At 40.9% G+C, this 25,096-nt stretch overlaps 1 protein-coding gene across 6 annotated transcripts in view; it reads right to left on the bottom strand.

Annotated features, from left to right (window-relative positions):
* The window catches only part of LOC140203361 (protein shisa-like-1), a 200,179-nt gene that overhangs the window by 15,362 nt on the left and 159,721 nt on the right, over positions 1 to 25,096 (bottom strand). For 4 of the 6 annotated variants that reach the window (XR_011887346.1, XR_011887347.1, XM_072269407.1 and 1 more), the window contains exon 4: positions 7,611 to 7,922. Coding sequence is in view for 4 of the 6 variants with exons in the window: in XM_072269407.1 (XP_072125508.1) it covers positions 7,611 to 7,922 (312 nt within the window). In the remaining 2 variants the exon portion in view is untranslated. Of the gene's footprint in view, positions 1 to 7,606; positions 7,923 to 25,096 lie in introns of those variants that run through there. The other 2 variants (XM_072269405.1, XM_072269408.1) reach the window with 1 other exon arrangement.

Genomic DNA, 25,096 nt, shown 5'->3' with positions numbered 1-25,096 from the left:
TTTTGAAGTTAGGAACAATTCTTTGTGGAGGTTTAACTGATTAACTCTTCAACTCTAACCCAGTCCATTTAAAATGCAGCATATAAAATTTAAAGCACTTTCTGAGTCCTCAAAGTGCTAAGAAACTTTAATAATGAACGATTTGTTTCCATTTAATTGTAAGAAAACAAATCTTAACACAATAAACAAAAAAATATTGAACAATGCTTCTAATGTAACATCTACACATGTTGGAATTACATCATTACCTTGTTCAGCAATCAAGATTCATTCCTGGGCACAAGAGTGATAGTGGAATCAGAACTAAAAGGGGTACTTTCAGCATTAGATATAGAGATGAGGCATTAACAGGGCTACTGTGCTGGGAATTTACCAGAGGCCTCAACCCCCCATCTGCGGGCAGTCCCACAGCAATAAAATGGTTGAAGTGGTCACATCATCCCAAGGCTTGATGTGGAGTGGGTCAATGGAGCAACATACAAATACTACTGGTGAAGGCCGGTGCTGGCAAGCGGTGCATCTCAGTGTGTCCCCTGGCTTACTTGGTGAGTGCAAGCTGCTGCTGGGGTCTAGCAACAGCTCCTCCACCTGTTGGGTACAGGCGCCTGCATCCTACCATCTCTCTCATTTCCTACTGGGTGTGATGGAAACTACTGGCTCCCCCTTCCTTCCACTCCCCAGAGAGAGGTGACAGTCGTCAATGAACTTGTCACCACTGTTGATCCTGTTACTATTTACAGGCTGTGGAAGTTTCTGTGGAATGGTAGCAGTCACTGCCCAAGCAGATGTCTTTTTTATTGTACAGGGGCGATATACCTGTGAGTGTTTGGACCAAGAACATTATAACGAATAGGCACTCCATGGGTAGTGTCAGTGGGGTGTTAGTGTATTGTTCTATTTCAGCACTAAATGACATCATTTATAGATAATAGAAATAGATTGTGTTCTTAATATAATTTGTCAGTGGTTGTCATTTTAATCAAATTGTTATGCTTCGAATGGCTCCTAAGAATATACAAAATGTTTTGCAAATCCTTTCCCTCCCTGCTAGCAGAGAAATCCACATCAGGTTGTCAAAGTAGCATTGAAGTGGTGAGAGCAATGCATGAGGTGAGTAATTGGTTCAAATCTCAGGCACAGAATTCAGCTCAACACCAACTAATGTGGTAAGTACATTTTGTGCTGAAGTCGTGGCAGCTGTTGCCCAGGTAAAACAGCATGAGCTTTCAGAGCCAGCTAATCATGGGGCATTTTTACCAGAAATTAGTTTACAACAGAGATGTTAAAATAGGTTTGACACACTATCTGATGCCCTCCCTCAAACACATCCAGGGACAGAGATTTAATGGGATTCATCGACTACACCCAGGTTAGTTGTTGATACCCATCTATTGGCTGTTATTATAATTGCTCAAGGATGTGGTGCTTGCCAGTGTTCTTTAGTCTCTAAGTTCCTGCGGGTGTGAACAACACAAATTGTTAAAAGGAAAAAAAAGCAGCACAGTTCTCAGCAGGAGGTCATTATTGTCTAGAATGATCAGAGAACAAGTCTCCAACCTGAACCCCAAGAGGGATATGTTCATGCAGTGCCTTAATGAAATCTGCCTCTGCTCCTGTTGCTGTTGTAACCTCAGAGCACATCACGAGCTTCCCTGCTGCTGGCTTTCAGACTGGCCACGAGTGTGTCAATCTACTGGGTCACCAACATTAGAATGACTGTGACAAGGCCAATGGCAGCTGCAATCGTGACTCATGTGCATTATCCATATTACGTGGGCAATGTGTTAACAACTAATGAAATGTTGTAACACAAAATGTGAATAAGCAGACTCTCAGCATGCTCTGACATTGATTGCACTGCTTGTATTTTCTCCAGGAGGCTGGTAGTACTTGGTTTAAGATACATGGTCATATGCTGTGTGTTGCACTGTTTCATTATTGATGGCTAAGGCCTTGCCAAGAAGAAGAGTGAGAAAGAAAATTATATAGAAAGCCACCTACTAACTAGGCTGTCTATGGAGAACTTATTAAATTATGCTATTAGGAAGCAAGCTAGTAAATTTCCCTCTAAAATCTTTCACATAAAGAGGTAGCAGATGGAGTATAATCCCCCCAAACATCAGATTTCGGACCATCCATAAACACCACCTTGTTTTTTTTTGTACTATTTACTTATTTATTGTAAATTACCGTAATTTTTATGTTTTGCTCTATACTGCTGCCACAAAACAAATTTCATGGCAAATGTCAGAGTAATAAACCTGATTCTGATTATTCTCATTCTAATTCAGAACATTAAATGCAAGCGTTAATTCCCCAAATACAAAGCTGACAGGATTTGATTTCAATATGGAAATATTATGGCAATATTATGTGGGCATGTTGGGGTGGGAGTTGCATGTGGGTTCTTATAAAATGGTGTATGTCACAACTTTCTGAAATGGGAATCCAAATCATCTGTGCACGAGTCAGGAAAAGGAAATTGAAATAAAAACTGTGTTCATTCAAATATTTTTCAAGGTTGAACTTTATTCCATTCCTCAAATTCTTGTGCAGGGATTTGAGAATTCTGTAAGGGTGAACTTTCGTTACTCGAACAGCTGTAATGTTGGGGTTGCCTGTACTTTCCTTTATTGGGATTTATCTCTATTGGACACCATCACTCAAGGCTATTAAATGCTAATTTTGCTGATAACGAGAATATCTCAAGAACGATCAATAAAAAAAATTCCAGATGTGGCAAAGCTGTGGAATTTGTGTCTGTTCCTCTTGTCTTTAGTGATAAGTGTACAAGTTAACTTAACCCTGGCGCTTTGCTGGTTTTGTCTGTTGCCATATCCGGTCGCCATCTTTATATCCTTAATTAGAGTTGAGTCGAAAAATTTAGCAGTGAGCAAAGCATTAAACTGTAGAAATAAATCACTGTGAGTCAAACTTCTATGTCTGATAGGGTGATTACAGCAAAGGAGGTACCAGTTGTGTACCCTTATAAGTCACAAATGGTGGCATATAATGATGAGTATTTTATTTTCAGTAGGGGAGGTGGGATAGGGTCAGTGGAGGAGATATAGGGAAAAGAAGGATTGGAATTATCTTTCCTTCATTAAATTTTATGTAATTTAAGATTTCCTTTTCACACTACCTGGATGCATTTTTTTCTTGTACAGTTATTAAGTATAAATAACGCTATTTTCTTCATGAAATAAATGATTGCAGCAGTTGCTTGCAAACAAACTGTACAGATTAGACTTGAATTCAGTACTATGCCAGGCCTCTATTTTTGCCACATTGGCATCCTGCCACTAACACACACACTCTTGCTTGGTAGAGTCAGCCTTGGCCAATTATCCTAATTTGCACAACTTCCTTCTCATGTTGTTATGGCTGTCAGGTTATCTTTATATCTTAGGTGGAGCCATCAACTTAAATTTATTTGTAAAATTTTACATGTTATATCTGGTGATGATAAACCACTCTTAGAACAGTAAATTCCAATGATTGCACTGGGAATTTACTCTGAATTTTATAAATGCAGTAAATGTTATTGTTCTTAATTGCACTGTAAATGTTACTGGTGTGCATTTCTGTAACGAGAAGTACTCTCTGCTAGGCAAAGGGAGGGAAATGGTCCCAGCCATGATTTTCTCATTCATTCTGCTTGTGTTTTTGGGGGGGGGGGTGATAACTACTGTAGTGTGAAAGTCTAATTCTGTAAATTCTTGCATTTATTTATTATCTTTCATGACCTCAAGTACTCCCCTCCTTTAAAGCCAAAGCAGTATCTTATTGAAGTACTGTCACTGTTGCAAGGTATGAAAAGCACTGGCCAGTTTGCACACAGCAAGCTTCTACAAATAGTTGTTGCTTCAGCTTTCTCCCATCCGAATATTGACAGGTGCATTATAGGCCATAATTAGCAAGTGTAAATTAGTGGAAACTTTTTAAGTGTGATTAATGCTCAACTTATCTGTATTCTAAATTAATACTTAGAATTAAATGCCATGTATTGTATAGAAATAAAATCTGAAATGAGTTAATACATCACACTACTCTTCTGTTATAACAATCTCTCATTACTGTCCAAAAGGCAATTCATTAGCTCAGCACTAGAAAAGCATAACGATAGCACTAACAGACCATACCCGATTCCAGCTGAACTGGGAACAATTTAGCTGCTATGTTGAGATTGACGGTAGTGGTCCAGTCACTCCTCTGCTACAGTGCAGCATGCAGATGACATGTTATTTTTTTATCAGAAGCTAAAGTTTTTACTATTGGACTTCTGGATCTAAATCCTAACCATTTAATGCTTGTATTCTTAAGCAGTTTACTTCAAGCAGCATGCAGATACATAGTGCAGTGTTTCTGGAGCACATTTTAGCCAGAAAACTAAGTGCTTACATTAATACTGCACCAGGGTGAACCAAAATACTTCAGAACTACCATAGGTTCATTAACTGGAAACATCAATTGTTTCTCTTTCTGCAACTGCTGTCTTATTTTAGATTTACAGCATCTATAGTATTTTGTTTTTGGGACAAAGCTAATAAAACTTTTTGTTTAGAATTGTCATGACTGGAATCAGAAATACTGTAAAATGATTTTCCCAGTTGACCTAGATTCTGTTGAAACCTTAGATAACCTTTCTTGTTAGCTACCACATTACGAAATTTGGTGTCACCTGTAAACCTACTAATCATTCCATAAATTTCCATCTGAATTAATGTATATGACAAACAGCAGGGAATCCAGCACCACAACACTGCTCACAGGTCTCCAATCTGAGAAACAACCTTCCACCATCACTCTGTCTCCTTCCATTAAGACAATTTTATTGCCAGTTGGCCATGACCCTGGATGCCAAAGGTTCTAATCCCCTGATAAGCCTATCACGTCAAAAGCCTTTTTGAAGTCTATGTAGACATCTACCTGCCTGACCTTGTCAATTCTATCGGTCACCTCTTCTAAAATAACTCAGTGAATTTGTGAGACACTATACCCCACACATTTAGCCATGCTGACTGTCCCCAACCAGTCCTTGCTTTTACAAATGAGATAAATCAGAATTCTCTCAGTAACTTTCCCACCATTGGTGTTAAACTCAGCATCCTGTATTTTCCTGGCTCGCCCTTGCAGCCATTCTAAAGTGGATTCAGTGGGTTTGTGAAATCTGGTGGCTCTGTTTATAAATAAAAAACTGTTATTTTTCATATCTGTAAGGTTCAAAATCATACTGGAGAAAAATCTACTTAAATCTCAGGAACTGAATTTTCTGACATGTGTGAAGTTGTCCAGAACTATGATGTAATAGTGTTTTACTCCAGTACAATTTCTTCTGGAGTTGTCAGAATGAATTTTTAGGCTGGTCTTCTGATAAGAAGACTGATCCCAATTTACTGCTGCTGAGATACGGTTTTCTCTTCTACATTATAATCTGTTAAAGCCATTTTCAGATATTTAATAAATTGTTTGTATTTCTAAAATAACTTTAAAATAAATATAAAAAACAGTTTAATCAGTTATTTATTATTCATCAGTCTAATTATTCTGAGCAACCACGTAGTACTTCAAAGAATTGCTAATACGCAGCAGAATCCGAGGCTGAATCTAACAGAAATGATTTTTCTGACTGGTTGCATCACTGACTGTTATGAAGGAGTCAGTACACAGGATTGAAGAAAAAACAGCAGAGCTTTGTAGGTTCAGCCATTATCATCATGTGTACTTGCCTCCCTATCATTGAGGACATCTTCTAAAGGTGATGCCTCAGGAAAGTGGCATCCATCTTGAAGCACCCTCACCATGGTCAAAGAACACTGAGGCTGTCTACAAGAAGGGTCAGAGCCGTCTCTATTTCCTGAGGAGACTGAGGTCCTTTAACAACTGCCAGACGATGCTGAGGATGTTCTACGAGTCTGTGGTGGCCAGTGCGATCATGTTTGCTGTTGTGTGCTGGGGCAGCAGGATGAGGGTGGCAGACATCAACAGAATCAACAAACTCATTCGTAAGGCCAGTGATGTTGTGGGGATGGAACTGGACTCTCTGACGGTGTTGTCTGAAAAGAGGATGCTGTCCAAGTTGCATGCCATCTTGGACAATGTCTCCCATCCACTACATAATGTACTGGGTGGGCACAGGAGTACATTCAGCCAGAGACTCATTCCACCGAGATGCAGCACAGAGCGTCATAGGAAGTCATTCCTGTCTGTGGCCATCAAACTTTACAACTCCTCCCTTGGAGCGTCAGACACCCTGAGCCAGTAGGCTGGTCCTGGACTTATTTCCTGGCATAATTTACATATTACTATTTAACTATTTATGGTTTTATTACTATTTATTATTTATGGTGCAACTGTAGCAAAAACAAATTTCCCCTGGGATCAATAAAGTATGACTATGACTATGCACAACATTCTTTCTTTTCGTGACTGCCATTATAGCGGAGATACAGGAGCCTGAAGACACACTCTCAATGTTTTAGGAACAGCTTCTACCCCTTCGCCATCAGATTCTCAACAGCCCATAACCCATGAACACTATCTCACTGTTTTGCTCTATTTTGTGCACTATTCATTTTTAATACAGTATAATCTTTATCGTAACTTAATTTTTAATGTATTGCAATGTATTGCTGATGCAAAACAGCAAATTTAATGACATAGTCAACTGAAACTCAGTTACAGAGAAAGATTGAATAGGTTAGGACTTTATTCCCTGGAGCGTAGAAGAATGAGGGGAGATTTGATGGAGGTATATAAAATTATGATGGGTATAGATAGAGTGAACATAAGCAGGCTTTTTCCACTGAGGCAAGGGGAGAAAAAAACCAGAGGACATGGGTTAAGGGTGAGGGGGGAAAAGTTTAAAGGGAATATTAGGGGGGGCTTCTTCACACAGAGAGTGGTGGGAGTATTGAATGAGCTGCCAGACGAGGTGGTAAATGCGGGTTCTTTTTTAACATTTAAAAATAAATTGGACAAATACATGGATGGGAGGTGTATGGAGGGATATGGTCTGTGTGCAGGCAGAAAATGGTTCGGCACAGCCAAAGCCAAGAAGGGCCAAAAGGCCTGCTTCTGTGCTGTAGTTTCCATGGTTTCTATACACATGTCAGTGATAAGAATCTCAATTGTAAATCTGAGACAACATGATCACGGTAGCCCTGCGATGCAATTGACTGCTTTCTAATTTATGTGCCACTTTGTGAGCTTATTGATTTTGTTGCAGACTTACTAACTAATAAAGACGGTTTCTCTAGGCAGATCGTAGGAAGGCATTGGGGATCGAAACACTGGCAAACTGAGTAGAAGAGCTTAAACTGATGTCTAATGGTATTATCTATGTGTGACCTGACCACCAGTCAATGGCTTTGTCTGTTCAGTTGGGGATTCAGAATCTTTATTTAGGTTTTGGAGACTTGGAGACTTGATTCATACCTATACTATTACATTTAAAAATCAGTATTGATATATGAGAGGTAAGGAGGGAAACAAAGATGTTCCTGGAGAGTCAAAGAAAACATCATGTGATTAAACATGCGTGCTTACACCCTTCTGTAGCTGTAGGCATCCATCTGTCGTCTGTTTTAGAAATGACTGCACTTACTCACCATGCAGCTGAAGTTTGAAAAGACATCAAGGCTGGACTCTGAACATCAGCTTTCAGCGTCTGTATAGTCTGTGCAGAATGGACCTGAGCATGGGCCTGGGACTGCTCCTGAGCCTGACACTGTCCCTGTCCCTGAGCAGAGCCGCTCCATTGACTCTCATCCTGCTTCAGCCAGCTGCCTCGTATCCCCCACTTCGACAGGTAAAACTTGCAGATCTCATAGTTCATGGCAGAGTAGTAGAGAAGGTCCAGTATAAGCAAGACCAGGACAAAAAAACCGTAAATCCATACTCCAACCAGTGCACTGTAGTTGCTGAAATGAAATACAACCTTATGTGAGTGAGGTTAGAAATGTAGTTTCATATGTGTGAAGCAGCATAAAGAAATATATTACATATCAGCGAAATATGTGAAATGTCAATAAATACTCCTTGGAAATAATTCGACATGATACTTCTATGTATTTTGACAATTTTTGGAACAAATGCTGATGCAATATATACATAAATGCAGCAAAGCAGACCTACTTACTAATAAATACACACACAATGCTGGAGGAACTTAGCAGGCCAGGAAACATCTATGGAAAAGAGCACTGTCAACGTTTCAGGCTGAGACCCTTCATCAGGACTGGAAAAAAGACGAGGAGTCAGAGTTAGAAAGTTGGGGGGGGAGGGAAGGAAGAACCACAAGGTGATAGGTGAATCCATGAGGTGGGGTAGGGGTGAAGTAATCACCTGGGAAGTTGATTAGCAAAAGAGGTACAGGGCTGCAGAAGGGGGAGTCTGATAGGAGAGGACAGAAGGACATGGAAGAAAGAAAAGGGGGAGGAGCACTAGTGGGAGGTGAAGGGCAGGTACAGCGATAAGGTGAGAGAGGGAAAGGGGAATGGGGAATGATGAAAGAGAGGGGATGGCATAGATTTTCTTTTGTTTGTCATTGGATTACTAACGGATAAAGCAAGTTTCTCTAGGTAGATTGTAGGAAGGCATTGTGGAACTAAACACTGGCAAACTGGTACACTACTCTATTATTATCAGCCTGATTGCAACCCACAGCTTTGACATCAAATTGATGATTCAGGTTCATTGTTTTTGTTATCTGCCACTCTGGGTTGTGCTTCTCTGAGTTTTGCAGTTCACATGATTACAAACTTGCCATGCAAAATACCATCTTGAATGAATGAGCAAGGACTCATTGAACTGTGAGCATGTGTGATTTGACCTTTCCTCTTACAGCAAATTATGGTCCACTTTTGGAAATTTATTTTGGTTTGGAATAAGTTTGCAATCATAAGGAAGCCATTATAAATTATTAGTTTTGTTGCTGTCGGAAGAATAACAAGGGACAAATGCATTAACTTTAGTTAGTTATTTTCTATTTGGAGAGTTTCCTCATCTTCTCCTCTCATATCTTACCCAGTGACTCTTGTGCTCTCAATCATGATGAATGTCAATAGTAAAAATAGTGGACAGATTTCAATATGTTGTACACACTGTCTACGTCAGGTGCTCCAAGTGGGGCAATGGAACAGAAAAAGGTGGAGATATTGGATAGCCAGGCTTTATCCAGGGCAGAAATAGCTAATTGGCTAAGGTCATTGGAAGAAAGTATAGGGGGATTATCAGAGCTACTGTGTTCTTTACACACAGAATGGTGGGTGCATGAAACACCCTACAAGGGGTAATGGCAGAAACAAATGTATAGGGGGTATTTAAGAAACTCTTAGAAAAGCACAAGGTTGAAAGAAAAATGGAAGGTTATGTCGGAAGGAAGGGTTAGATTGATCTTAGAGTAGGTTGAAAGGGCCTGAATGTGCTGTAGTGTTCTGTGTTCTAAAAATAGAAGCAAGAGTGGGTACTTGCCATTCTCTCCTGTGGCACCCACCCCAAATCTGCCACTGTCTGTTAGTCAATGACTGAACTCTCACCATTTTTCAAAAAATGTCTGATCTTTCATTCTTACAATCATTATGGATAACTGCAATGTCTGTCACATTATACTCCAGTTGCTGCTTTCTGTACAATTATTTAATTCAGTTGTCTCTCTTTGTGGTGTCTTTTGTCCTTCTTATAGTCTAACGTCCTGCCAAGGCTCATATCAATAACAGACTTAGATGCATTACACTCTATTCCCTTTCCTAAGTCATTAAGATACGTCATAAATAACTAGTTAGGCAGCTATCTTCATGGCACTTTAATAGTTAACCTCACCACTTTGATTTCATGGTCATTATTTGCTGAGCGTTTCAACCCTCTCAATCATCTAATATTGCTTTTTTAAGCAACATTATAAGACTCTTATTTTAATCTAATACAGTCCTTAATTTCCCTTGTTGACAATACTAAATTTCCAAATCTGTTTCTATTGGTCAAGCGATTTTGAATTTATTGAGAGTTATGCATTACAATATATCGTTAAATATTTGTCATTGCTTATCTACTTAATTTTTTAACCAATTTTCTAAACTACCTCAATCAGCTTACCCTATATTTTCTGCAACTGACTTAATTTAAGGCTCAAAAGCAGATCACCCTCAAACTTAATACGAAATTCTGTTATTATTAGGATTACTCTTACCCAGAGGATCCTTTACTAATTAACTTTCTTATTGGATAATATCTGGATCTCACATGACCTATTCCCTAAGTTGTTTCCTTAAAATATTATTCTCATGAACTTCTTCCAAAATAATCCATGAACTCATCCTCCAAGCTTTATTTGCTAATTAAGGCCCAATCTGTGTGAGGATTAATAGGATTATCATATTTTGTTGTATATTACATGCTTCTCCAATTCCCTGATGTGCCCATAGATCTTCTTGCCATTGGTCATTTCCTTACCCCACCCAACAGTGAACTTTCCTCTCTACTACCTTTCTTTCTACCACCACCATCAGGGTTGCCCTGCCTTCCCTTTCATTTTATCCGTGTTTTCTAATACAGCACAAATAAAGAGAATCACAGCATATATAAAAGACATCTTTTCAAAGTAGAATATTGGTATAAAGTAGCTTGAATTTGCACAACTGAAGGCATACTTGTGAAGGTGACCTGAGACTGGGAGGTAGGAATGCAGAAGGAAGGGACATGAGGCCCAGTGGAGCAATCCATATCTTCCTAGTCAAATAGGGGAATGAAAGGAATTGAATTTTCATTTAAAGCCTGTTCTTGTTCTGATCCAATCTTTGCTGAGTAGGTCTGGCAAGAAACTCACTACCATTTCAAACTTGGCTCTTCCAGTGAACAGTTTCCTATTAGCTTCAAATGTGTGTATTTTTCACCAGCTCAGGAGAAAAGGTTAATTTACAAACCAGTCAGCTCTTGACAGCCGGGGATTGGAAATTAGCAACTTGAGTGATTTTATTTGCCCAAGTCTCTAGATCTGATTAGATAGATTGTCTTAAAATTGTCCCATTGTGCCAGACTGTTAAAATGAATGGACAGTTTCATAACCCTCTGTATCAGCAAGACCTGAAAAATTCCTTTTTACTGTAATCATTGCATTAAGAAATGATACTGTTCTAATTGACGCCCACAGTTGATGTCTTTTTCTTCATGATGGCTTTGCTTATAAGTGACAAAGTAATGAAAGACTTCCTTGTGGGAAATTGGGATATGATTTATTTGTCTGGCTACAACTAAGGGTTTCATTTCGCAGTTACAGACCATGGCAGACAACCCTTTCTGAATCAATTTTGTAGTTTAATCTGCAGACGAAGAACAATAATGTTCTTCGGAGTGTCTGCTGAATTTCACTATCCATAATCTTCACCAGTGTTGACTTCACCACTTGTGTCAGCAGAGATATTGCAACTAGAATCCCCACGGACCAATTCAAATTTCCAGTAACAGCAGCCAGTAATTTATTGAACTGCTTGTAGTCATGTATTTATCTTTATTCCATTTTCATGTAACATCACCCTGATAACTTTTCGAGCGTTCAGCAGAATCTGCCCACTTTATAATTTCCAACAGCTAAGGGCATTTTTTGTAATGCTAACATAATGCAACTAATATCCTGTATTAGGAAAGGATTGCTTGCATATACAGAGAAGTCATGCTGATAGAAAGATTAGATTTTATAGTATATTTTGTCCTCTTCCTATACTCCCCACAGTTACTGTACAGTATGTAATATTTTATCTGTGAGGAAACTTCATGTAGACTAGAGAACTTCTCAATTTGCATTAGCAATTTCATTGCAATTACTGCTTAACCACTGCATATCAATATTCTGGGATGTATCCTGGTGCCATCTCTCCTAATACCTGTCATTGTGATTCCAGTTCCCCATACTAAACTTCATATTTCTTCCCTTTCCCCATAATGGTGCTTGCAAAATCATTTTCTATCCCTATTATAAGCAGCTCAGATGTCATTATGCATGCATGCTTGGCACAGAGGAAGTATAGGATGGACAATTCTCAAGAACACAAATTTTTATTGTTGATGAAAGTAAGTGGTGTATCTCAGTCTAGCTCTATATTTATGCCACAAGATGGCTTGAAACTCAAAGAGGATATATCAACTTTAAATTGGATGATAAAATTGGAAAATATTTACCATTTACCCAACTATTAATTGATGTTTTCACCCTCAAATCTTTTCTTTACTTTATGAAGCTTGTGTAAGTCTTTCTTTAACTTACGTAACGTAAGACAGTGATATAGAATTATACTGGTTGGAGAAGGTTTTTGGCTATCAAGCTTGATCTGATATATTGAAAATTATTCCGTTAGTTCCTCTGTTCTTTCACATAAGGATGCTTATGTGAGAATGCTATTCTTGGACTACAGTTCAGCACTCAACACCATAATACCCTCCAGGCTCGACAAGAAGCTCAGAGACTTTGGTCTTCACTCTGCCTTGTGTAGCTGGATCCTGGATTTCCTGTCAGATTGCTGGCAGGTGAGAAGAGTGGGCTCCCTCAACTCTGCCCCTCTGACACTCAATACAGGTGCCCCTCAGGGCTGTGTCCTAAGCCCCTTCCTTTACTTTCTGCATACCTACCACTGCATCAGCTCCAATCCGCTAATTAAATTTGCTGACAATACTGACAATACCGACAGAGAAGGAGTCAACACCCTGACACAGTAGTGTCAAGAAAACAACCTCTCCCTCAATGTCGCAAAAACAAAGGAGCTGGTTGTGGAATACAGGAGGAATAGAGACAGGCTAACCCCTACTGACATCAATGGATCTGGGGTTGAGAGGTTGAAGAGCTTAAGTTCCTCGGCATACACATCACTGAGGATATCACATGATCTGCACATACCAGCTGTCTGGTGAGAAAAGCACAACAGTGCCTCTTTCACCTTAGATGTTGAAGAGGTTTGGTATGGGCCTCTAAATCCTAAGAACTTTCTACAGGGGCACAATTGAGAGCATCCTGACAGGCTGCAACACTGCCTGGTTTGGGGACTGTACTTCCCTCAATCGCAGGACTCTGCAGAGAGTGGTGTGGACAGCCCAGCGCATCCGTAGATGTGAACTTCCCACTATTCAGGACATTTACAAAGACAGGTGTGTAAAAAGGGCCCGAAGGATCATTGGAGACCCGAGTCACCCCGACCAGAAATTGTTCCAGCTGCTACCATCCGGGACGAGATACCGCAGCATAATTGCCAGGACCAATTGGCTCTGGGACAGCTTCTTCCACCAGGCCATCAGACTGATTAATTCATGCTGACACAACTGTATTTCTATGTTATATTGACTGTCCTGTTGTACTATTTATTATAAATTGCTATAAATTGCACATTGCACATTTAGATGGAGAGGTAAAGATTTTTACATTTCATGTATACGAAGGATGTAAGTAATAAAAACAATTCAATTCAATTAAAAAAAACAGTTTCTTCTTTTTAAGTATTCATCCAAATTCCTTTGGAAAATTGGCTTTGTGTCTGTATCCACCAACATTTCAGGTGCTGCATTCCAGATCACAATGAATATTCAAAAAAAACACACCTTCAGGTATTTCCCCCTCTGCAATTTGAGTCCTGCTCTAAAACTCTTTATCCTTTTATCATTTTCTTACTGAAATACATTGACTATTGCTTTAATTACTTAATACTGAAATTACAATATAGAAATGGTCTCTGTCTATTGGTAATAGGAAGAGGATATTTGAGACAATAAATCTGAAACTGAAATTAACCTGAATTGATGTACTTTGTGAAATTATTGCGTGTCAATGCTTAGGCCAATGCGTAAAGCACCAGTTTCAGAAATTTTTTATGATGTCACTTGTCAACCAAAGCTTTTTTAAGATGTGAAAAACTTTACCTACAAGGAAACTTTATTTAGGCTGCAAAACCTTACTTTCCCCAATTCTTATCAATCTTCCTGTCATCTGCAAACTTACAAATCACACCAACTACATTTTCATTCAAATCAATTACAAACAATGGAATTCCTAGCACTGATCCCTGTGGTTGCAGACCTCCAGTCAGAAGGGCACCCTTCCATCGCTTTCTTCCATCTTGGCAGACAGAGTTTAAAGTTTGTGATTTTCATTCAGAACAAGATAGTGCAAGTGAAACTGAGTGACAAGCTGCATGCTGCTTACAAAACTGAACTACTCCTACTGCAGTCTGCAGCCTGTAATTTTCCTTTAAGCAACATACTTTTGAACTGTCTTAATGAACTAGTGATTTTATAATCTTCTAAAGGACTCGGTGGACTTAACTCTCAAGCACCTTTAAGTTGATGAAGGCACATTGCGAAGGCTGGAAGAGAGAGTGTGGAGGGGAGGACTACAAGCCAGACTGAAAGGCCAAGCAATGAAAGTTCCTTTACCCTGCATCTTGTTAACAAATGTACTTGATACTTCATATTTTATTGTCGCCAAACAATTGATACTAGAACATACAATCATCACAGCGATATTTGATTCTGCGCTTCACGCTCCCTGGAGTAATTTTTAATCGATTGTAAATATTAAGAATTTAAATTATAAATCATAAATAGAAAATAGAAAAGGGAAAGTAAGGTAGTGCAAAAGAACTGAGAGGCAGGTCCGGATATTTGGAGGGTACGGCCCAGATCCGGGTCAGGATCAGTTCAGCAGTCTTATCACAGTTGGAAAGAAGCTGTTCCCAAATCTGGCCGTACGAGTCTTCAAGCTCCTGAGCCTTCTCCCGGAGGGAAGGGGGCAGAAAAGTGTGTTGGCTGGGTGGGTCGTGACCCTGGTTATCCCGGCAGCACTGCTCCGACAGTGTGTGGTGTAAAGTGAGTCCAAGGACGGAAGATTGGTTTGTGTGATGTGCTGGGCTGTGTTCACGATCTTTGGCAGCTTCTTCCGGTCTTGGACAGGACAACTTCCATACCAGGTTGTGATGCACCCTAGAAGAATGCCTTCTACAGTGCATCTATAAAAATTAGTGAGAGTTTTAGGGGACAGGCCAAATTTCCTTAGCTTTCTCAGGAAATAAAGCTGCTGGTGGGCCTTCTTGGCAGTGGACTCTGCTTGGTTGGACCAAGTCAGGTCATTTGTGATATTGACCCCGAGAAACTTAAAGCTTTTGACCTGTTCCACTTGCGCACCACCGATGTAAATTGGGTCGTGCGGTCCGCTACTCCTTCTGAAGTCAACAACCAATTCCTTCATCTTGCCGACGTTGAGGGATAGGTTATTGTCTTCGCACCATGCCACCAGGTTCTTAATTTCCTCTCTGTACTCAAACTCATCATTACCCGAGATATGGCCTACAATTGTGGTGTCAACAGCAAACTTATATATTGAGTTTGATGGAAACTTGGCTACACAATCATGGGTGTACAGTGAGTACAGCAGGGGGCTGAGTACACAGCCTTGTTGGACACCGGTGCTCAGAGTGACTGTAGAGGAGAACGTCCCCTATTTTTACAGCCTGGGTCCTGTCTGTGAGGAAGTTGAAGATCCAGCTGCAGATCTGAGTGCTAAGGCCCAGGTTCCAGAGCTTGGAGAACAAGACTGAGGGCCTAAGGGCAAGATTGCTGTATCAGAGGGAAATGTGGAATTGCTGTGTTCTGTGTTTCACAGGACATGGCTCACTCCAGACATGCCAGATACATCGGTAGGACCCAAACGCTTCTTGATACACAGGATGGACCAGACTGCTGATTCGGAGAAGGCAAAAGGTGGGGGTGGGGGGGGGCTCTGTGTTTCATGATAAACTGTTTGTGTTCCTCGTACATGGCAGCCTTGTCACATTCCTGTTTCCCTGACCTTGAACATCTAATGATTAAGTACCAACCATTCTACTTACCAAGAGAGCTCTCTTCTATGATCCAGATTGCAGTTTTCATACCACCAAAAACATTAATCAGGTACTTGAGATATTGAAAGCTGCCATCACCAAAAAAGAAACAGACAACCCCGATGCATTTCAAATCTTAGCTAATGACTTGTTTGAGGAAATCTCTGCCCAATTGTTGTCGGCACATAACCTGCAGAACCAGTGGTCCCAACACACATGGCCACTGCTATACTATGAAAAAGAATGCCTACTGTTCCATGCCTAGACTATACTTCAGGAAACCTGATCGCTTGGCTGTCCTGCTATGTGCTGCATACAGGCAGAGGGTAAAGAGCAAGGCTCCAGAAATAAGGACAACAAAGAGGTGATTGTGGGAGGCAGAAGAATGTCTATGAGATTTCTTTGAGTCAGTGGACTGGGCCACGTTCAAAGACTGATCAGAGGCTCTGAATGAATATGCCATGTTTGTCATGGATTTTATAAAAGCAGTTTTAGACAAATGTGCCCTCATAAGGTAAGAGCCTTCCCCAATCAGAAGCCCTGGATGAACCATGAGACCCGCAATCTGGTGAGGGCCATATCAGCGGTATTCAGGTGTGGCAACCAAGTAAGATACAAGAAGAAGATACGATCTCTGGAAAACCATCTCAAGTGCAATGTGGCAATTCCAGACTTGAATCACTGACAGCTGTGGAAGGGCTTGAACGCTATCACCTCTTACAAAGTGATACCAAGTGACATAGGTGGCAACAAGGCTTCACTCTCAGATGAGTTCAATGTCTCCTATGCTCACTTTGGCCATCAAAACATGGAGAAAACTTCAAAAGCTCCGCCACAGTCCCTGATGACCCTGTGATCTGAGTCTCTGAGGCTGCCATGAGAACATCCTTCAGGAGGGTGAACCCAGGGGAGGCATCTAGCCCAGTTGGGTTACCTGATCTGCGCTGATCAACTGACTGGAGTGTTCACTGATACCTTTAACCTCGCTTCTGCAGCTGAGGTACTCATCTGCTTCAAGCAGGCTGCAATTATACCAGTGCCAAAAAAAAAATGTAGCAAGTAGCACTTATATCCACTGTGATGACGTGCTTTGAGAGGCTGACGATAAAACATATCAACTCCTGCATGAGGAGTAACTTAGATCTGCTCTAATTTGCCTACCGGCACAGCAGACTCCATGTCATTGGCTCCTTGCTCAATCCCGGGACATCCGGACGGCTAAGGTGCGTGCAACAGGATGCTCTTTATAACTATAGCTTGGCATTCAAAACTATCATTCCCTCAAAAGTAATCCATAAGCATAAGACCATAACCCATAGGAGTAGAACTAGGCCAATCAGTCCATCGAGTCTGCTCCACCATTCCATCATGGCTGATCCCACTCAACCCCATGCACCTACCTTCTACCTTCTCGCCATAACCTTTCATGCCCTGACTGATCAGGAAACCATCAATTTTCACTTTAAATTCCCCCCCCCCTTGTTTTTATATTCTACTCCCCTTGAAATAAATGCCAATATTGCATTTGCCTTCTTTGCCACAGACTCAACCTGTAAATTATCTTTCTGGGTGTCTTGCACAAGGTCTCCTAAGTCCCTTTGAACCTCTGATGTCTGAATTTTCTCCCCATTTAGATAATAGTCTGCACTTTTGTTCCTTTTACCAAAATGCATTATCATCCATTTCCCAACACTGTATTCCATCTGCCACTTTTTTGTCCATTCTTCCAGTTTGTCTAAGTCCTGCTGCAATTGCATTGCTTCCTCAGCACTACCTACCCCTCTGCCTATCTTCGTATCATCTGTAAATTTTGCCACAAAGCCATCAATTCCATTATCCAAATCACTGACAAAGGATGTGAAAAGTGGTGGTCCCAATACTGACTCCTGAGGAACACTACTAGACATTGGCAGCCAACCAGAAAAGGCACCCCCCCCCCTTTGTTCTCATTCACTGCCTCCTACCTATCAGCCATTCCTCTATCCATGCCAGTATCTTTGCTGTAATGCCATGGGATTTTATCTTGTTAAGCAGCCTCATGTGTGGCACCTTATCAAATGCCTTCAGAAAATCCAGGTCAATGACATCCACTGCCTCTTCTTTGCCCACCCTGCTTGTTACTTCCTCGAAGAACTGTAACAGATTTGTCAGGCAAGATTTCCCTGCTGACTTTGCTTTTTTGTCATTAGTCTCCAAGTACCCTGAAACCTCATCCTTAATAATGGACACCAACACTTTCCCAGTCACTGAGGTTAGGCTAACTGGCCTATAATTTTCCTTTTTTTGCCTTCCTCCCTTCTTAAGTAGTAGATTGACATTTCAAATTGTTCAGTCCTCCAGAACCATGCCAGAATGAAGTGATTCTTGTAAGATCATAACCAATGCATCTGCTATCTCTTCAGCAATCTCTTTCAGAACTCTGAGATGTAGCCCATCTGATCCAGGTGACTTATTCACCTTAACACCTTTCAGTTTACCTAACACTTTTTTCTTTGTAACAGTAATGGCACTTACTCCTTCTCCCTGATGCTCACGGACCTCTGGCACACTGCTAATGTCTTCCACAGTGAAGAATGATGCAAAGTCCTTATTAAGTTCATCGAGCATTTCTTTGGCCTTCTTACTACCTCACCAGCATCATTTTCCAGTGGTCCGATATCAACTCTCACCTCCCTTTTACTCTTTATATAACTGAAAAATATTTTAGTATGCTGCTTTTTTTAAACTATCAGCTAGTTTGCCCTCATAGTTCATCTTTTTCTTCTTATGGCCTTTTTAGTTGCCTTTTGTTGGATTTAAAAAATTTCCCAATCATCCAACTTCCCACTCACTTTTGCTACATTATTTGTCCTTTACTTGGCTTTTATGCAGTCCTTATCTTCTCTTGTCAGCCATGGTTGCCTACTCCTACCATTTGAGAACTTTTTCTACTGTGGGACATATCTATCCTGTGCCTTGTGAACTATTCCCAGGAACTTCAGAAACTTCAGCACCTCTGCTCTGCCAGTATCCCCCTCCAATCCATCTGGGCAAACTCCTGTCTCATGCCTCTGTGATTCTTTTTATTCCATTGCAATGCTGATACGTCTGACATGCTTCGCCCTCTCAAATTGCAGTGTGAATTCAATGGCATCATGATCATTGCCTCCTAAGGTTTACCTTAAACTCCGTAATAAAATCTGGATTATTACACAACACTGAATCTAAGATAGCCTTTCCTAGAGTAGGCTCAAGCATAAGCTGCTCTAAAAAGCCATCTCGTAGGCATTCAACAATTCTCCTCTCTTGTGATCCAACACCATTTTTGCGTATTGAAGTCCCCCATTACAATTGTGACATGAATTCACATCTCAACCCCACATCTTGGCTACAATTTGGAAGCCTATATATGATTCCCATAATGGCTTTATATCCTTGCAGTTTCTTAATTCCACACACAGAGATTCGACATTCTCTAACCCTATGTCATCTCTTTCTTAAGATGTAATTCCACCTCTCACCAACAGAGCCACACCTCCACCTATGCCTTCCTGCTTGTTCTTTCAATACAAAGTATATCCTTAGATATTAAGCTCCCAGTTATGACCTTGTTTGTGCCACGACTCAATGATGCCCACAATGTCATACCGAGCAACCTCTAATTGCGTCACAAGTTCATCCACCTTATTCTGAACACTACTTGCATTTAAATACAGCACCTTCAGTCCTGCATTCTTTGCCCTTTTGAATTTTGCCTCTGTGATACAATTTAACTCTTTGCACTGTCTGCATTTGTATCCAGTCATTGGCTTTTCCTTCCTTATATTCACATTACACCCATCATCTACTTGTAAACCTGCTGGCTCATCCTCAGCTCTATCATCCTGGCTCCTATCCCCTTGACATATAACCTTCAAAAATCAATGAACTTCAAGACTTTGACCTCAGTATCTCCTGTGCAATTACCGGATCCTTGGCTTCCTCACTTGCAGACCCCAGTCAGTTCAGATTGGCAACATTTCCTCCACAGTTTCGATCAGCACAGATGCACCACACAGTTGTGTGCTTAACCCCCTGCTCTACTCATTTTATACTTATGACTGTGAGGCTAAGCACAGATCCAGTTCCAAATTTAACTTCGCTGACTTCACCAGTGTTGTTGGCAGAATCGAAGGTCCAGCTGAGTGGTGCCACAACAATCTCTCACTTAATGTCAGCAAGACCAAGGAGCTGATTATTAAAATTAAGGAGGAGGAAGCCAGAGATTCACAAGCCTAGTATGGAAAAATCAATGCCATTGAACTGAAAATCCTCCAAAAATTAGTGGATATAACCCAGTCCATCATAGGTAAAACTTTCCCCACCATTGAGCACATCTACACGGTGCGATATTGCAGGAAAGCAGCATCCATCATCAAGGAACCTCACCATCCAGGCCATGCTCTCTTCTCGCTGCAGCTGTCAAGAAGAAGGTTCAGGAGCTTCGGGACCCACACCACTAAGTTCCGGGACAACTTTTACATTTCAACCATCAGGCTCATGAATCAAAGGGGATAACTTCACTCAACACATCATTGAAATGCTCCCACAATCTATGGACTCACCTTCAAGGACACTTCATCTCATGGTCTTGATATTTATTGTTTACTTATTTATTAATAAATTTTTTCTCTTTTCTATTTGCACAGTTTGTTTTCTTTTGCACATTGGTTGTTTGTCCTTCCAGTTGGGTGTGGTCCTTCGTTGATTCTATTGTCTTTCTTGGATTGACTGTATATGTTGGCAAGAAAATGCATTTCAGGGTTGTATATGGTGACATATATGTATTTGAATATTAAATTTACTTTGACCTTTGAACAAACTTTTTGTTTATTCCAACCTAACGTCAGGTGGGAGTCACTCATCATGGAATATACAGTATGCTTCCCAATCCAAAGTTTTCTTATCTGCATTTTTCCCTTTTAGTTCTTCCCTGTATATGCTAATCTATACATAGAGCGAGGTAAGTCTTTTGCAGTGTCAAGTTTCAGGGCCTATATGAGCCATTAAGCTTCAGCAATTGTATGTTATATAAGCCATGAGCAGTTCATACGTACAATGGCAAGTTTATGTGCTGGAGTTTATGGGATAGTTGCTTGGTGGGTAACCATGTATGAGTTTACAATAGTTCACTTTAGCCTGTAACATGTGGTTTGGGTTGGCTTGAATTGATTCTAGCTACACTTGTCTGGGACAAGCCCTGCAAGACCCTTTATCTCTCTGGAGATCAAGGCCATCCCCTTGATCTCCACTGCAGTGTGTAGTGCTACAGAGCTATTTCACAATTCCCTACTATGGTCTTGTATGACCCAGCCAATTTTTTATCTGCCTTACCAACACAACATGGACCCCAAATAACCTGGATCCCACAGGAAAGGCCCAGTACCCTTAGTAGAGGGCTAAACAATCAAAGGGTATCAATTTAATGTAAAGGTTAGAGTAGAGTTGTGAAAATAATGAGGATCTGGAATTCACTCTCTGGAATAGTTGTTAAGACAGAAACCCTAACTATAATTTTAAACTAACACACACAAAATGCAGGTGGAACGCAGCAGGCCAGGCACCATCTATAGGAAGAAGTATAGTCAACGTTTCGGGTCGAGACCCTTTGTCAGGACTAACAGAAAAAAGATAGTAAGGGATTGGGGAGGGGGAGACCCGAAATGATAGGAGAAGACAGGAGAGGGAGGGATGAAGCCAAGAGTTGGGAAGTTGATTGGCAAAAGGGATACAAGGCTGGAGAAGGGGGAATACAGCGCTAAGCAGTATTGCATCGGTATTGTACTGTTTCAGTACTTTTATATCTGTGTGCTGTAGCACTTTTTTTATTCACAGTTATTTTGTAAATAACACTATTCTTTGCATTTCTGGTCAGATGCTAAATGCATTTCATTGGCTTTGTATCTGTACTCGGCACAATGCCAATAAAGTTGAATCTAATCTAATCATGGGACGGAAGGCCTTGGCAGAAAGAAAGAAAGGGGGAGGGGAGCACCAGAGGAAGATGGAGAACAGGCAAGGAGTTATTCTGGGGGCGGGGAGGAGGGGAGAGTGTGAGAGAGAGCGAGAGAGAGAGAGAGAGAGAGAGAGAGAATGAATAAATAATAAATTAGGGATGGGGTAAGAAGGGGAGGAGGGGCATTAATGGAAGTTAGAGAAATCAATGTTCATGCTATCAGGTTGGAGGCTACCAAGATGGAATATAAGGTGTTGTTCCTTCAACCTGAGTGTGGCTTCATCCTGACAGTAGAGGAGGCCATGGATTGACAAATCAGAATGGGAATGGGAATGGGACGTGGAATTCTCACAGCTACTTGGACCATTCCTCTTCCCATCCTGTTACTTATAAAAATGCCATCCCCTTCTCTCAATTCCTCTGTCCCCGCCGCATCTGCTCTCAGAATGAGGCTTTTCATTCTAGGATGAAGGAGATGTCCTCCTTTTTTAAAGAAAGGTCTTCCCTTCCTCCACCATCAACTCTGCTCTGAAACACATCTCTCCCATTTCACGCACATCTGCTCTCACCCCATCCTCCTGCCACCCCACTAGGGATATGGTTCTTCTTGTCCTCACCTACCACCCCACCAGCCTCCGGGTCCAACATATAATTCTCCGTAACTTCCGCCACCTCCAACAGGATTCCACCACCAAGCACTTCTTTCCCTCCCCCTCACTTTCTGCTTTCTGCAGGGATCGCTCCCTATGCGACTCCCTTGTCCCCCATCCCTTCCCACCGATCTCCCTCCTGGCACTTATCCTTGTAATTGGAACAAGTGCTACATCTCCCTTACACTTCCTCCCTTACCACCATCCAGGGTCCCAGACAGTCCTTCCAGGTGAGGCGTCACTTCACTTGTGAGTTGGCTGGGGTGATATACTGTGTCCGGTGCTCCCAGTGTGGCCTTCTATATATTGGTGAGACCTGACACAGATTGGGAGACCGCTTCGCTGAACACTTACGCTCTGTCCGCCAGAGGAAGAAGGATCTCCCAGTGGCCACACATTTTAATTCCACGTCCCATTCCCATTCCGATATGTTAATCCATGGCCTCCTCTACTGTCCAGATGAAACCACACTCAGGTTGGAGGAACAACACCTTATATTCCGTCTGGGTAGCCTCCAACCTGATTGCATGAACATTGATTTCTCTAACTTCCATTAATGCCCCTCCTCCCCTTCTCACCCCATCCCTTATTTATCTATCTATCTACCTATTTATTTATTTATTTGTTTGTCTTTTTCTCTCTTTCCCCCTCACAATAACTCCTTGCCTGTTCTCCATCTTCCTCTGGTGCTCCCCTCCCTCCTTCTTTCTTCCAAGGCCTTCCGTCCTATGATACTCCCCTTCTCCAGCCTTGTATCCCTTTTGCCAATCAACTTCCCAGCTCTTAGCTTCATCTCTCCCCCTCCTGTCTTGTCCTATCATTCCGGGTCTCCCACTCCCCCTCCCACTTTCAAATCTCTTACTATCTTTTTTCCGTTAGTCCTGATGTAGGGTCTTGGCCCGAAATGTCGACTGCGCTTCTTCCTATAGCTGCTGCCTGGCCTGCTGTGTTCCACCAGCATTTTGTGTGTGTTGCTTGAATTTCCAGCATCTGCAGATTTTCTCGTTTTTGCGTATATCTTTAAACTTCTATGTTTTGTGCACAGGCTGAGGGGTAGGGACTGGGATTAAGCTGAGTAGATCATCTGTTAATGGCCAAGATATATGGCAATGCTATAAATTTAATTGGCTTGGAGTTTGGCAAGCAGTGACATTTGCACTTGACCTTCAAAGAAAAAAAGCTTCCCACAATGACCATTGAGCTCAGTGGCACGGAATTTCCCTTTTAGGATGTTGATTGCTGTCCTTGGTTAGTGCCTTAATCAGAACATTTAATAGCTAAGAATGAAGTTAAAGAATTCTCACAGACAGCAAAACAGGAAAGATAATGGGCATTTACAATTCTGAACATATATTGGAACATACAAATTTGATTAAGATAGAGAATGAAATATGGGTTACATCACAGAATAAAGAAAATTATTTAAAATCTATTATATTTCAGTTATCTGAGTAAATCATAATCCTCATATATTATAATTAACATTTTTAAAGCCAGAGTATTTATGCCATTTGAAACTCAGTTGTTATGTTTTTTTGCATGACTAACTATCTAGCTGGAATTTTGCAATCAATAATGAACTGACAAAACCTTTTTAAATATGAATTAATTTAAGTCATTTCCCTTGACTCCATGGAGAGGATTGCAAACAGAGTAGAGTGAGAATGAGAGCTAAAGCAACAACAGCAATTTGGTAATTCTGCATTAAGCAGTAGTCATGCAGAAGACTTGAAACTGTCTTAGGGTAGCTCAGTATAGAAAGCATGACTGCTGACATTTCGAAGTAGGAAAATCCAAGCTTTTTACTTTATAGCATACAAATATATCTTTGCAAATCTGAAGCACTTGATAGAGTTTGAATTGAAAGCATTTAGCTCTTTGTGAGGAGGAGGAGGAGAAAGAAACAGTTCTCACCTCATCTGTTCTACAGTGAGAGGGAGAGTTTGGTGCCTATTAGTCTGTCGACGACAGGGAAGGGTAGGAATCTGTCAGTCCAACAATGAGAGGGACAATTCTATGTTTGTTGGCCTGACCATAATAGGGAGAGCTCAACATATGTCAGTCAGCAATAAGTAAGAGTATTCAGTTGGTGTAACAATGAAAAAGACAGATCATTGCCTTTCAGTTCAGTGGTGAGAGAGTTTTATGCCTCCTAGTCCAGCATTGAGAAGGAGAGTTCAACATCTATTAGTCCAATCATGAGAGATACAGTATGATACTGTGATGAGGCATATAGTGTCTGTCAGCCTGAATATGAGACACAGTTCAGAGCATATAAGTCCAGCAAAGGATATTCGTTACAGCTACTGAACAGTAATTTTGTCATAGGCAGATTTCAGCAGCCAATGGAGTATTGACTCCAATCAGAAGTTATACTGGTATAATGTTCCAGATGAATTCCACTTTATTTAAATAAGGAGATGATATATTATTTAAATCCATATACTGTTAATAAATCTCCATCTGGATCCTCATCTAGGTGCAGCATAATCATTTCTAATTTTGAAATACCATTCTTTTCTATTTAATTGAGTGCTTAATGTGCAGAATTAATAGCACCACTTCTACATCCAGATGGATAATAAAGAAGATTCTTTCTTCTTCAAACCTTCACCTTT

The sequence above is a fragment of the Mobula birostris genome, chromosome 9 (assembly GCF_030028105.1).
Source record: "Mobula birostris isolate sMobBir1 chromosome 9, sMobBir1.hap1, whole genome shotgun sequence".
Lineage (NCBI taxonomy): Eukaryota > Metazoa > Chordata > Chondrichthyes > Myliobatiformes > Myliobatidae > Mobula > Mobula birostris.
Note: the sequence above shows the minus strand (reverse complement) of the source record. Positions and strands in the feature narration are given on the sequence as shown.